This window comes from Porites lutea, chromosome 10 (genome assembly GCF_958299795.1).
Source record: "Porites lutea chromosome 10, jaPorLute2.1, whole genome shotgun sequence".
Taxonomy (NCBI): Eukaryota; Metazoa; Cnidaria; class Anthozoa; order Scleractinia; family Poritidae; genus Porites; species Porites lutea.
This window is the reverse complement of record NC_133210.1, coordinates 10,433,450-10,447,523: the sequence shown is the minus strand read 5'-3', so window position 1 is coordinate 10,447,523 and position 14,074 is coordinate 10,433,450. Positions and strand designations below refer to the sequence as shown.

Here is a 14,074-nt window from a genome sequence, read left to right as displayed (position 1 = left end):
ATTACTGGATTTAACTGTGTGCACAATTTGCACCCCATGAACAAAAAATACACCTGCCCCACCCTGCTCAGAAACATTTCATGGCTTCTACTAATCACTTAGTGTTCACGTCTTGTTCCAAACTAGGGTTTTAAAAATCCTTGTCACAATCTGATCTTTTGATGTATTTCATTTTCAGGAGGACCAAATGCTAAATGGTGCAAAACAGGTGGCAACAAAGAAACTCAAAATGCTTCCATCTGTATTACGGCACCTTCATAAGTGAGTCTTTTGTTAATGTCATTTTATTTTTGTTCCAAATTCTATCCACCAGTTAGCCTAGGTAGCTGACAGTTTTGTCTCGTGAGGGCTCAAATGAGAAGCAAAGCTGTGAAAGTATGCACTAAAAAAAATAAATAAAATAAAAGAAATAAATAAAAAGAAAGTATGCACTGCAAATGAGCAACCCATTCTCCTTGGAGTTTCACTTCTCCGTGAGGCTCCCCCTCCATCTCCCTCAGACCCCTTCCCCTCCCCCCCAACAAACCAGCAACACCACTAAACAGGTATACCGTGCACGGAATAGGAATGCATTTTCGTCCCAGCATTTGCCAAAACACCTCAGATTGTCCTATCTACCAGTTAAGCACTAGAATAATTTTCTGAAGAATTTATAGTTTTGTAAATCTCTTGTTTCAGGGCTGATCTACAAATGACATTTCTTGATCTCGGAGTTTTGCCTGTTTTGAAGGTATGTGTACAATGGGTTGTGGACCTGAAAAAACATGAGTTAATATGCAATTACTTTGGGAGTATGCACCTCAATTTCCATTCAGTTCTAGTCCAGGGATTAAATAATGGTTATCAGGGGCATAGTCAGCCCATAGACCTGTAGCCCCAGGCCTACAAATTTTTGGTTTGATCACTCTACCGCTTGTAATAAATTATGCATTGTTGGGGTGAGCTAAAAAGCTTAAGAGCTCAAAGTGTTTGTGAGGTCGCTGCATACTAGTCATGCATGCAATTTTGAGGATATGTGGAAATTAAAGTCAGCCAGGCCTACAACTAGTCGAAAAACTGGCAGTGCCCCTGGTTATACAAAATTTAGTAAAAATCATAAAATTCAAACTTCCAAAGTCTTGAGGTTTTTAGGAAGATCTCACTGAATCTACACATTTTTGATAAATTAATCAAGGCTAAAGGCAAAGGCACTCAATCATGAGCTTAAGAGTCCTGTGAAGGAAAAAAAATGCCAAATTGGAATGGATACATGCACTGCAAGCTGGATTTAATGTCACCTTTTGATTATTTTTTTGTTTTACTTAGGACTGGCTAAGTCCCTTGCCAGACGGTTCGCTACCTCATCTACAGATTCGAGAAGGTTTGCTTAAAACTCTGGACGAGGTAGGTTTTGTTTTTATTTTTTGCTGTTGTCTCAGTCATGTGGTCTGTTTATCTATCTATTTCGGGCGCACCCGCACCCGCACCGATGTGATAAGTCTTAGCCTGCGTAGCTAGCGGTGTTGTCTCGGTGCGCGATTTAAGTTTTGGCGGCAGAGCCGTGATCCAGAATATGGAGTGGGGACGAGGCGTTCTCGCGGCTTTCGACGCCAAATCTCACTCGACTGCTACACAATACCGCCATCTACGCAGGCTAGATAAGTCTGTCCCATTCCCATCTGTTGGCCATGACAGATGGAAGATTCTGCCTGCCTCTTAAAACTGCTATCCCTTTCCAGAAAAGGTAAAGGTGAAGAGTTCTTATTTTACGTCGGTAGCTCGAAATAGTCATCTGACTAACAAACCTGAGGCTGACGGTGCGCTCATCCCCCGCCACCTCAAGAAATGTTGTTGATATTTGTTCACTTTATCATTCCCAAATCATGCAAAAATCGCCTTGTATCTTCTGTTTTTAGTTTCCCTCACTGGACGGAAGAGCTCTTAAAATGAGCGGCATTGGAAAAGCAGTCATGTATTTGTGTCGACACCCAAAAGAGACCAGACAGAATAAGAAATTGGCGGGAAAACTTATCAGTGAGTATGGTATACCTGTGCCGAATTTTGTGTGAACAGGGCAGTCAACAGATCATAATCAGTGAAACAATAAACTAAAGTTTATAAATTGTTCACCGCAATCCCTTTTATTCGTTGATTCGTTGTGTAGTACCAAATTATGTCAGCAGAATTTTCGGGCAAGGGAAAGAAGATTGCAAATTCGCAGTTCGTCAAGACTTGCAAATGAAAAATAACTGCCGAAAAGCGTAATTTGGCGTTATGGTCTACAATGCGATCACCTATCAACCGAGGGTGAAGACGGGGAGTGATACTGGGAAGAGACTCGAAAGCGTTTTCGACCGCAGTGGTTAGAAACACGAAAGCGCCCGAGTTGCTACGTTTTCGACCCTTCGCGCTTTACGAGCAACGGTTAGAGACGCAAAAGCTCGCGAGTTGCTACGTTTTCGACCCATCGCGTTTTACGAACAGCAGTTGGTTGTTGAGAGAAGAAACATGCTCCGTAATAGTGGCTGAACTGAGATCTGTTATGTTTCCTAGTGGTAACATTTCAACAATAATGTTACAGCGATTGTTTTGTTGCAGATGAATGGGCTAGGCCAATATTTGGTGTTACATCCAACTTCAAGTCGCTCAGTCGAGAGGAAAGAGAAGAGCGAGATTATCAAAACATGTCCAAGAAAAGGCGCCTAAGGTACTGTTCACGTGATTGTGACAGTCACGTGATTGTGCTTAACAAAATGACGATAGTTTTATTATTGAAAATTCTTCCTTTTTAAAAGGGAGGATATTTTTATTTTCAGGTCAATTCTGTCTTCAATACACAAAATGCACCTGTAGAGTTATGAAAATGTCAAACAATTTTCACCAGGGAGCACTAACCATAATACTTTTTTGGTGATTTTCAGTTTGCAGTCATAAGAGTAAATCTTTTAATAGCTGGCCCAGCATATCCAATTTTCAATCCGTGTCTGTCCTTGCCATCCCAGCGTAGCAACAGATCAGCGGCAGGAGACAGTTTCGATGACTAAATATAGTTTTAAATATCAAAACCGGACGATCATGTTTGGAATTCAGTTGATGCGAAGACACTTTTTAGCGTTTTTAAAAATATGAAAGCAAATGGCGTGACATTGTTCCTTTAAAAATCTTTTGTTGTTTGTTATTTAGTTCTGTGGACAGCGAAGGAGGGAAGACACCAAAATCCATTGATTCTGCACTGCAAAGCGATAAAAAGTAAGTATAGTTGAGTCCTTTTCATTTTTATAACAGCTTTATAATTTGCTTCTTGAATTCTTCAGCTTTGAACTTCACTAACAGACATGCTTTGCTCTCTTATCAGAGCGGTTAGGCCTGGTGACAAGGGTTTTGTAATGCGAGCCCGCGTTCCTATGCCTTCAAACAAGGATTACGTTGTGAGACCACAGAACAGCATTGAACGGACGGACTTCAGCAGAGTAAGTAGAAATTACAATTATTTCAATCCTCTAACCATGCACTTGAGTCTAAAGGCCAAAAAAAAAAAAACACTGATCAAGTGTAAAAAAGAAAATACTAAAGTCTTTTTCTGCTAAAAAAATTTATCGCCTCAGCCTTCAGTTCCGGCCCTGCATTTGTCACGCAACTCTGTGCTTTTGAAAGAGAGAGAGCTAGCGAAAGGGTTAGCGCTGTTTTGCGTGACGCCAAGATGGTTAGAACCTGCGCTATTTCATGTAAGTGCTTAAAGTAAGTGTCATTTTGAGGGGTGCTTTTACTACCCTTTTCTTCAGTGGACGGGCGTGAAAATTTCTTTGTTCATAAGGAAACTCTGAATAGGCCCTCTGATGGGAGGTTGAGCGGGGCGAAGCCAAGAAGGTGCACGAAGTCGGGGGCAATATTACAGAGCTTGAGCAAGAACGTTTATGAGCGATGCACGTCAACCGGGACTGGACTTGTTGTATTCTTGGGCAGCGATTCTGCCCTCATTTTCATTTTCTCGTCTCTATACGAGTAGACACTTAACAAGACAAATATGGTGGCGTCAAGGTATATGAACAGGAAAGAGTCTTCACTCCCGGTTGACTTGCGTCATCCAAAAACGTCTTTGCTTAAGCTCCTTACTACCGGTAACCATTTTGAGGTTGTGCGTGGGACTGGGACGGTTTTATGTCGAAGTGCACTATGGGATTGTTTTAGAAACGCTATTGTCTCGTTTATTGGCCAGTGTAAAGTTGCGCAGGAAACAAGGTTAAAATTTTTCAATCAAAAAATCCAAAGTGCAATTCGAAACAGCATATGGCCAATAGAGAGGAGAAGTGTGACGTCACGTTACCATGGTAGCAAAATTTTTGGATGACAACAATATTAAGGGAGCTTAAGCAACGACGATGGCGACGGCAACGAGAATGGCAAAAAAGTAATAGGTTTAGATTAGCAAAACAACAACTTTGCACGTGCATCATGCTTTTTTGCACATTTCTTAGCCTTCGTTGCACGACTGCGACATGAAACTTCCTAATTTCACGCGCCCGCTTTATGGAGCAGGTGAATACAACGTAAAAAATTTCTTTTCCTTTCTGTACACTTAGATACCTTCCTTTCGGATTCAACCCCAGAAATTTCGCCAATATTTGACAAATTAAATGAAATTGAATAAAATCGATGATGTTTGAAAAAGTGTGAATTCACTTTTTAAGTGACGTTTTCGGTTTGTTATCATTCAGAAATTTTACTACCATGACAACGTGATGTAATTACTTCTTCTCTCTACACTGAAGCGAAAGGCCTGTGTCGGTGGAAGGAATGGCCGTAAAAAAAACCGCTGAGATCACACTGTTAATCCCAGCCTCTCCCCCTTAGCAACACACCAATTCCCAGATCTTGCCTTTCTTAATTTCATTTTTTTGTTGCTTATTCCAGAAACCACAGAAGTCCATGAACAGATATGAAAAACAGAAGAGAAAGTTCGATGAAAAGAAAAAGCTCCTCAACCAAGGATCACAAAGAGCGGTTGGTATCAGTATCGAGGGACGAAAAATGGCGCTCTGATGTCTCTAACTTCGACCTTTTTGTACTGGGTACTGGGAATGGCCTGTAATTAAGCGGATTCACTTCAAGGAGAGACTTATCAAATGATTCTTCCCCCATTTCGTGTATAAATACCAACAAAAATGACCGCGCCGAAGAGATATTCTAATGGACAAGAAAATTGTGATGGTTCGTTCTTGTTGGTATGCGTTTTACCAACGTTGTTGTGTCTTAAGATTGCCGTTAGACGAAAACCAAGCTAATGAATGACATTTTATCGATAACAAACCTAGATAATCCAATAAACCAAGCAGATTCGTAGAAAAGGACAATCACTGCCAAGTGTGGGAAAACAAGTTGATCGTACTGTGCTTGAGAACATGGAATCTAGGTAACATTTTCTACGAATAGGCGAACATGGAAACTTTCAGCGTTTTAGAAACCACGAGACTTTTTTTGTGGTATTTTCATCTTAGTTTACTCTTGTAAATAAAGCCTAAAAATAAATCGTTAAGAAATTATTATTTGTGGTAACTTTGCCCTTAAATGTTAATCTCTGGCAATGATTTCGTATAATTGTTATCATTACTTGCCCATTACTTTATTACTAAACGCGCTATTGTCGGGCAAGAAGAAATCGCAGACTGATCACTTATGAAGACTGGGAGGCTGTAGGTTCGGAGGCTGTAGGGAACTTAAGGCGCACACGAGTACTTGAAGTAATGATCTAGGTAGAAACTATAGCAATATTTTTTTATTAAGCGAAAATACACTTTGAACACACAAGAATATTTTAATTTTTCACACAGAAAATGCATAAAGCTATACTGGAGAGCACTTAACGAGATAAAACGACTTTTGACTCCACTTTAAAAGAATCTTTTTGTTCCACTAACTCAGAGGATTTCTGTTTTATCGAGATTCAAAAGATATTTTGTTACAAGGAAGTTAGCTAGGAAACTAGAAATAAATATACATCCTGGTTTGTGAAGCTCTAGTAAACTAATTGCATGAAAGGGTGGAACTAACAATGGTTTTTCACCTTAGCAGTTGGCGCCATCCATCTTTTCTAGAACGTTACTTATTTCTCTCGGGTGTTGTATAACCATTTAATACTTGATTTCCAAATAACAGCCGGCTTTGATGAAAATATTTGCTCAGCTCCCCAATCTTCCTCTGCTTGACCGCGTCAGCACGGATACTGCATGATGCACGAAATGTATCACAGCTTCGGTTCTAGAAACGAGACTGCTGAAGTATACCAAAGAAAGAAAATTCACGTTCTTTTTTCCAGGTAAGATAAAACAATAAAAACCGCACAAAGCACGTCCAGCTGGAGCCATGTTGTTTTGGACAATGAGGAGCATAAACGTGAATTTAACGGACAGGTGTAGCGAGTTGGCTTCAAAAGGAGGCGTTAGATTGAAGAGCAGATTGTTAAAACTTTCATTAATTATGTAACTGTTCACTTCTGGTGTTAAAATCAAAGAATCGCTTTACATAACTCAGCCCTTCCTTTTTCCTGTACAGCAGTATCGGTTATGTTAAAAGCTTGGAAATAAAAGGAAAACTGGGAAATTTTAACAGCGAAAGCTCTCAATTTTTATCTGCTGTGCTCGACTGGAATTGAAAAATATTACGACTGCAAACTTCCCGTAACCACGTCCTGTTGGACAAAAATCAAAACGCATTTGAAACGCCGACAAACGTTACAACCTTTGAAAACTTTATTCTGATTTAAAAAGAATTCAACATGCGTAGCTGCACGCTCTGAAGTTGAAATGTACAAAATTGTGAAACAGTGCTTACTTCAAAATTCGGATCGGAAAGAGTCGCGACTGAAATTCGTCGCGCCCACTTGGCAGAAAAAACCCGTCAATAGAAACAAAACTTTCAATCTTGAAGATCAGTTGTGACGCTTAACTCTGGTATCCTAATTGGAAACAAATAGCCAGTAAACTATGATTACAGCCACCTGTAGAGCACCGGTTGGTAAACAGTTTTGTAAGAATATTTCAGGGTTGTTTTACATCAATAAAACGTTTGTTTATTCTTCCACTTATAAGTTCTCTTTAAGAACAAGATAGTAACAGATAGACACCTACTTGCTAGGATTTAGATTTAAAAATACAAATTGTTTGCTCTCTGAAAATACCGAAGAGTAACTTGGACAAATGAAGCTTTCGCTCGGGCCGTTTTGTTCGTGGAAATTTCATCGAGCTTCGAAGCTGACAATTCAAAAGAACGCCGCCACTTCTCATTTAAGTTCAACAGTGCTAGCAGATCCTACCATGTTACCACTATTATGATGCGTTTTCTTTATGCTCTTTAAGGAAGTTTTATCCTTTGAAAACAGATAAAGAAGAAGCCAAAGAGAGCTCGCTTGTATTACGTTGCTGTGTTGATGTTTCTAAGAAACTCCCTCCATGTCATACAAAATGTACATGTAGTGTTTTTTTCGCGGTACAGAAAGAAATCCACCCGATAACCTTGCCAGATCGAAAACGAAAGGGCTTTAGCTTTACTTTGTTTGTTGCATTTCTTCCGAGTATTTTTCAAATATTTTTGTGCTGTTTTGCGCTTTGTTTCGATCGCCCCGAGGAGTGACTCACCTTATACTAGGTTGCTTGGAAAACTTCCGGGTAGGAATTACGTCCTTGGAAAAATGAAACTATAAAGGAAAAGTTTTCAAAAAGAAACATCACAGTCGGATTTATTGGTAAATATAGATTTTAATGGTCAACATAATGTATATTGTTAGAAAGAAATTTTACGGGAAAATGACATTTTAGCAGTCGGACAATAGAACCACAAACAGTATCAAAAAGTAATTAAAAATGTGCAATTATTTCTAAAATTTGACCATCTTCCCAAGATTCTGGAATGCGATATTCATAAATGCTATGGATCGAGTATTCGTTTTTTTATATTACGATTTGTTTTGATTTACAAATTTCCTCTTTTTAAGTTGCTACATTTTAAAATATTAATTGAAACACTGGAAAGAGCTGGTAGATCGCTGGCTTCCCATAGCGAGGGACAAAGTGTTAGTTCTTGTTTAGTCATTCACGCTAGGTGGTCTTAGATTTTCTGATTTCTTAATTTAGAACAACAAAAGTGTATACTTACTGTACTGAATGAAACCTCTTTGAGACTATTCAGAAGAAGAAAAGCGTATGTTTGGCGTAGACAAAGTCGGTGGTGATCAGCGAGACTTCGAGAACACTGACACTGAATAGATTCAAGAAAGAGATTTTACTGATGTCGTATTATAATTCTCCCTTGATTCGACTCAAGTTATCGCTGTAATCAGTCCATGATGTGGCGCTTCTTGCTTAGTTTGCATTTTCAAAACACTGAAGTAATTTATATTATTTTCAAGGCAAGGTAATGTTAAAAGTGCCAAGAATAGCTCACGCCTACTGTGCCGGGAGTGAATCAATTCGTCTTCCCAGTCTAGCCGAGCAACATGGTTTCATGGTTTAATCTTTTTTAGTGGTTGTAAAGTCTCCTTTAGCGTGAAATTCGTTGTTAGAAACGGTACATTTAAGTGTATCAACAAAGAAACCTGTGTTAAGAAAGTTCTCGAGTAAACAAAAGAGTTGGCAGAAATCTTTTTTTCTGCTACATGTAACAAGTAGAGACGAGCCAAAGGCACTAGAAAAGGCGATCATTTGCTCTCGAAAATGTAAACACCATTCCAATATTATATATAACTTATTAATGATGTACGTTTGTCTCTTAACTATAACCAGTTTTGTCTTTAACTACACTGAGGAAATATCTCGCGGCCCTGTTGGGGTGACCAGATCATATATTGGTCAGAAAAAAAAATTTTGCCCAAGCGCTAGTCTCAGAATTCGTGTTAATTGAAGACAATTTCTTCGAGGTGGAAACAAGTTGTTGCTTTGGTTGACAGCTTCTTTGTGTCAGCCGGTACATGACGGAATGCTTGGGTGATTTTTCGAGAAGTTTGAAAGAATAAACCTGGCACGAAAGAACAATTTCTATAGTTTTCGACCGGTTTTACCACTTCCTTACAAAAGAACAAATTGCTTCTTACAACCCGCACGAGGCGAGCAGGGCAGAGAATTGAAACAATAGTCATACATAAATTATGTTACTTCCATACCACTGAACATTAATAAAAATAAATCTGTGCGCTGAAAAATCCACGTAGCTTTTCAATCGATAGATTCGAAACTCCAGCGGTTAGGGTATTTAAAGAAGCACTCTTAACATCTTAGCGGCTTTTGTCCTGTTAGAAGCTACATAATGGAACTTTTTTTATTTATACTTTGTACAGTTTTTTAAGGATAGCATATCAGTCTCAGCGCATTAACAATAGTCTTGAATAATTGATCACGAGTAGGCCAATGAGAAGTCTTTAATTGTGGTAAAACATGTCCCGTTAATTAGGCGGTGACATTTAAGCAGTGATCATTTTAACCCGACACCAAGTTTCGTTAGTTGATCGCCATTTAAACTGTTACGGCACGTTCTGTGAAACCGTTTACTTCAGAAGAAACATTGTAATTATCTGAAATTTGACGCAGATTTTTATCACCATGAGCGCTGCCACATCTGAAAGTTCATCGGGCAACAATACGCTACGCGCTCCAAAATGCGCTCGCTGTCGCAATCACGGGGTAGTGTCCTCTTTAAAAGGCCATAAACATTACTGCAAATGGCGGGATTGTGTCTGCCCAAAGTGCCTACTGATAGCGGAGCGTCAGAGAATCACGGCGGCGAGGGTTGCGCTTTTACGCCATCAAACGAGAATTGAGCCGTACGAATCGATATCATGTGCGCGATACACGCGTGGAAGCGGAGAACGCGAGTTTCCGTATCCTTCCTTCACGCAGAGAGCGGTTAACTCCATTTTGCCCTCAACTCCACCGGCTGAACCTGTGAGACCAGCTTCTTGTCCCATCACTGAAGGTAATTTAAAATTTTTATACTTTCTGAGGTTAATAGAACAGCTTTGATTGTAGTACGTGAGTCGAAATTATTAGTTTGTTACTACTGGGGAATTAAAGGTGTGAAATGTAAAAGTTCAACGGAAGCTAATTTCAAAAGACAAAAGCTTGGGCTTATGTTGAAATCAAACATTGCATAAAGTTCTTTTGTTCCGGAAAACATGATGAAATCAAATGTATTATTTTTAAGCTGGAGAACTTGATGGCATGCTTTTGTCTATTATTAAAGTTTATCTTGCAACGGAATTTGTTCTTTTCACATCGGTGAATAAATTAAGGCTCTGTTCTAAATGAAATTGAAGCAATAACAAAAAGAAGTTTAAAGTTGTATTGTTGAATTGGCAGATATCTTTATGCGGCATTTCAATTCAGATATGCAATGAACTACGTTTTTTCAAAAGGACCGTAGACAATTTTGTTAAAATATGATGATCTTCAAATAGCACTGAGATATAGTTTTGCAATATTTTTACATCTCCTATTAAAGAACCTAAAAATAGGCAAACGTTCTTCACTTAGCCACATTACTTTATGTAAACCAAAATATTTATTACTCGGGAGAAAAACTAGCGTGTAAAAACAATCATACCACCCGGTAGGTACTTGAGCAAGTACAAAATATTTGTTGACTTTTCATTAGTTACAAAACCATTACTAATAAGCTATATTCACTGGAATTCACTATACGACTCAAATTATATCAAACGAACAAACAGATTCTCTAGACATTGGGCAGAAATAGTAACACACCAAAAGGAGGCGAAAAATATTGTGCTTCGTTACATGTATTTAACACTTTTCACTGGTACAATCCAACAGGTGAGAGCAAGTGACAATTGGTAGTCGATCCATATCCATAACACGCCAGAATTTTTAGACGAGTTTCCCGAAGTATGTTTCTTTCGCAAGAGCAAAAGGTTAAACTACTTGAACAGCTAAAGGGATCTTCTATTTTTTGGAGGAAAACTCGCAATTCTTATAATATGGCGAGTTTATTGAAACTTCTAAACTTCTGAATATAATTGTGTGGTATGGTTTTATATCATCGATGTCTCTTTTTCCGAAGGCTTTCGATCTCTTATTTGACGTTGCGCATGCGTTGTCTTTGCTAAATCTAGCGACAGATCGACGGCTATTTTAAGATGGAACTCACCAGGAAATTGAGTAAGTTTGATTTTCAGTGGACAAAAACTCCTTGAACGAGAATAATTCCTATCTGCAAAAAATAAAGCAATTTTTTTTACGGAATCTAATTTAAATTCCTTATAAAATCCACAGAAAAAAAAGGAGAGGAACCCCTATTTATAAAAGAAGAGAAAGTGGACCCGGAATACCGAGAAAATGGGACAGTTTCTTGCACAGGAGAACCAAGTGAAGAACCCCCATCTAAACGAATGGCAAGAAGCGCGTCTCCGCCTCACGCTAATGGTGTAACTTCACGCTCTCCGTCACCACGCCATCACGTGCACGATAGCTGTCAGCCACGTGCTGATCACATCAGGAAAGAAAGTGAAAGGCCACCGTTGCAGTTGCCATGGAGCTCAACGTTTCGGGACCAAGATGATTTTGACTACACTATTAAACTTCTGCAGAAAAGCCTCGGTGAATCGGCGTTGAAACGACGCAAGCCTCCTCGACCACTGGAAGTCCTTAGCAAGGTTTTTCCTTCACATAAGGAGAATGTCTTGGAGCTTGTTTTGAAAGGATGTAGCGGTGATGTGGTACAGGCAATCGAGTGTATCCTGGCTGGCAAGAACCATTCAGTGGATCTCCCTGTATCGCCAGGCTCCAGCGTACCCAGTATCCCTTTAGGATCAAGCTATCCCAGCGTTCCATTCCCGGGAGCCAAGCCAACTCTTCTTTCCACAATGCCACCCACCTTACCGATGATGTCACTGAACGGGGTTACTAAGACAACGACTCATCCTTTAAGCTCTGTGCGAGTTTTTTCTCCACAACCCCATGGAGGATTGCGATTCCCTCACCATCTGAGAAGCCTTCCAGTGCACGGCCACAGAGGTGCGGGCGAGGAAGGGGAATTAACCAGTTTTAGTAATGCAAGTGGCCTTTTAAGAACTGGATTTTTGTCCTCATACTCGAGTTCACCCCATTCGCCAGAAGAAAACAATTTTACCGAGCACGAGGTCTCCACATGCTTCCGATGTGGAACAAAGCCTCGATCTGGAGATAGGTTTTGTGGGAAATGTGGGGCGGACTTAAAGTGTTAGCAGGGCCTTACACAGCACTTTGCTTGCTGATATCATAGTTAATTGAGTGGAATGGTTATGAAACCCGTCAGACTCCTTTGTTATATGTTTTTGTGGACCTGAAAGTGCACAACGTTCAAAAGAATTCCTATCATTATTTTGATTGTATTGACCAATAAAAACATTGCATTAATTTATTCCGTAACAATTTGCCAACAGAAAACAAAGGATTGTGCACTTTCAGGGTGCTTCCAACATAAACTGCAGCACTGTTGTTTTTATCATTGATGTTTGCCGCTTTTCATAACCAGGCTCCTCTAATAACTATGCTGATATTTTTTTCTATTGTGAACCCTTAAGGTATCAAGATTGGCCCGCTTTAGAGCCTTCAATTTCTTTAACAACTTTCTCTTTAATAGATTACCTGTTCCTCTCTCAGGATGAGAAAGAGTAAGATTTTCAAATATTTTTAAAATATTCAAGAATTTAGTTACTCATAATGTGCCCAACTAGTGGCTGTACAGGGAAAAAAACAAAAACGCACCTTTAGTTTATCTAAAGGCTTTACATGAAAGACATTGAAAACACCATTATAGATGTATATCCGAAGTATGTTCCGTTCGGTGAAAGAAATTGAATTAATGAAAACAAGGGTTCTATAATGTGCTAATCTAGCGCCCCATTTTTCTATAGAAAGCTGACAAAATCCATGTATATAAAGCAGATGCTTCAAGCAAGGCAGAAAGAATAATTTATTTAATTTTAGCTTATGCCAAATAAACCTTTCCACGGTTCTTTTCAACTTTTAGCATGGATCAGTTAAGGAAAATCTACTCCACTGGAATGAGCGCATTTAAATTAGCAAAACTGCCAAGTTTAAGACGTTTGTATGGTGGGAAGCGAGGGGGAGGAGGGCGCACAAACTTACCACCCCCTCCCCCCTCCCCCCTCCGACATCATACAATCGTCTGTAAATTTGTGCAACTTTACGGAGCTATATCTTTGCTCGTTTAAGATGAATAACCTTCAAACTTGGCAAATTAATAAGTTAAACGTGTTTTTTCAAGTGAAGAACACAGATTTTCCCTAACTTGTCCACGTCAAAAGTTTAAAAGACCCGTGAAGGGTCTATTGTGACGCGCTATACGTTTTCAGTGGAACCTGGTTATAACCGAAGGGTCAAGGGACTGGACAAATATGTTTGCTATAACGAGGTTTCACTATGATTTAATACAGTGGAACCTCGATATAACGAACTTCTACATAAAAGTCCTCGATATAACTAACGATTTTCTTCACCCTAGTAATAGTAAAATAGATGAAAAAGAACCTCGATATAACAAACCCTCGTTAAAGCGGACATATTTTGCCAGCCCCTTGGCCCTTCGTTATATCGAGGTTCTATCGGTACGAGGTTCTTTTCCATATATTTGCTATTGCTGGAGCAAAGAATGAGACCGAGGACCTCGTTATATCGAGGTTCCATCGTATCCAGTTTTTAACTATCCAAATGTAATGCGCAACAAAAACGAAAAAAAAATGGAAAGTAAGTAAGAGCTATTATGCTATGATGTTTATAATAAAAGCATTATTGATGACCCGTCTAGAATGTATTTTCGCGTACAGAATACTGCCACTCTTGATGCGATCCTGGGTTGGGGATCGTAGCAATCCAAAAGACGCAGTGGTCTTAAGAAGGGGGGGGGGGGGGGGGTTGTTACTGTAGGAATTTCCGGGTGGAGTTGTGGAGCTGGGGCACTGCAACCATTAGCCTACAGCAGACCACATTCAACTACTGCCAAAAAAATTACCCTTCTACAGACTAACTGTGAACCAGAAACTCCATAACACTGATTAACTTCATACAAACGATAGCTTTTCCAGATCAAA

The 14,074-nt window shown here is 39.4% G+C and overlaps 2 protein-coding genes across 2 annotated transcripts in view; both read left to right on the top strand.

The window, feature by feature from the left end:
- LOC140950251 (protein IWS1 homolog) overlaps positions 1 to 5,519 on the top strand; it is a 13,785-nt gene extending 8,266 nt beyond the window's left edge. The window contains exons 9-16 of the mRNA XM_073399458.1: positions 179 to 261; positions 679 to 730; positions 1,306 to 1,383; positions 1,896 to 2,013; positions 2,578 to 2,686; positions 3,163 to 3,228; positions 3,335 to 3,449; positions 4,891 to 5,519. Coding sequence (XP_073255559.1) covers positions 179 to 261; positions 679 to 730; positions 1,306 to 1,383; positions 1,896 to 2,013; positions 2,578 to 2,686; positions 3,163 to 3,228; positions 3,335 to 3,449; positions 4,891 to 5,019 — 750 coding nt within the window. The 3' untranslated portion in view covers positions 5,020 to 5,519. The remainder of the gene's footprint in view (positions 1 to 178; positions 262 to 678; positions 731 to 1,305; positions 1,384 to 1,895; positions 2,014 to 2,577; positions 2,687 to 3,162; positions 3,229 to 3,334; positions 3,450 to 4,890) is intronic.
- Positions 5,520 to 9,191: 3,672 nt separating this feature from the next.
- On the top strand, positions 9,192 to 12,217 carry LOC140951004 (doublesex and mab-3 related transcription factor 3, truncated-like). Its single transcript, XM_073400223.1, has 2 exons — positions 9,192 to 9,939; positions 11,256 to 12,217. Exons 1-2 carry the CDS (start codon positions 9,567 to 9,569, stop codon positions 12,203 to 12,205), a joined length of 1,323 nt encoding a protein of 440 aa, XP_073256324.1. The 5' UTR covers positions 9,192 to 9,566; the 3' UTR covers positions 12,206 to 12,217.
- Positions 12,218 to 14,074: the final 1,857 nt, after the last annotated feature.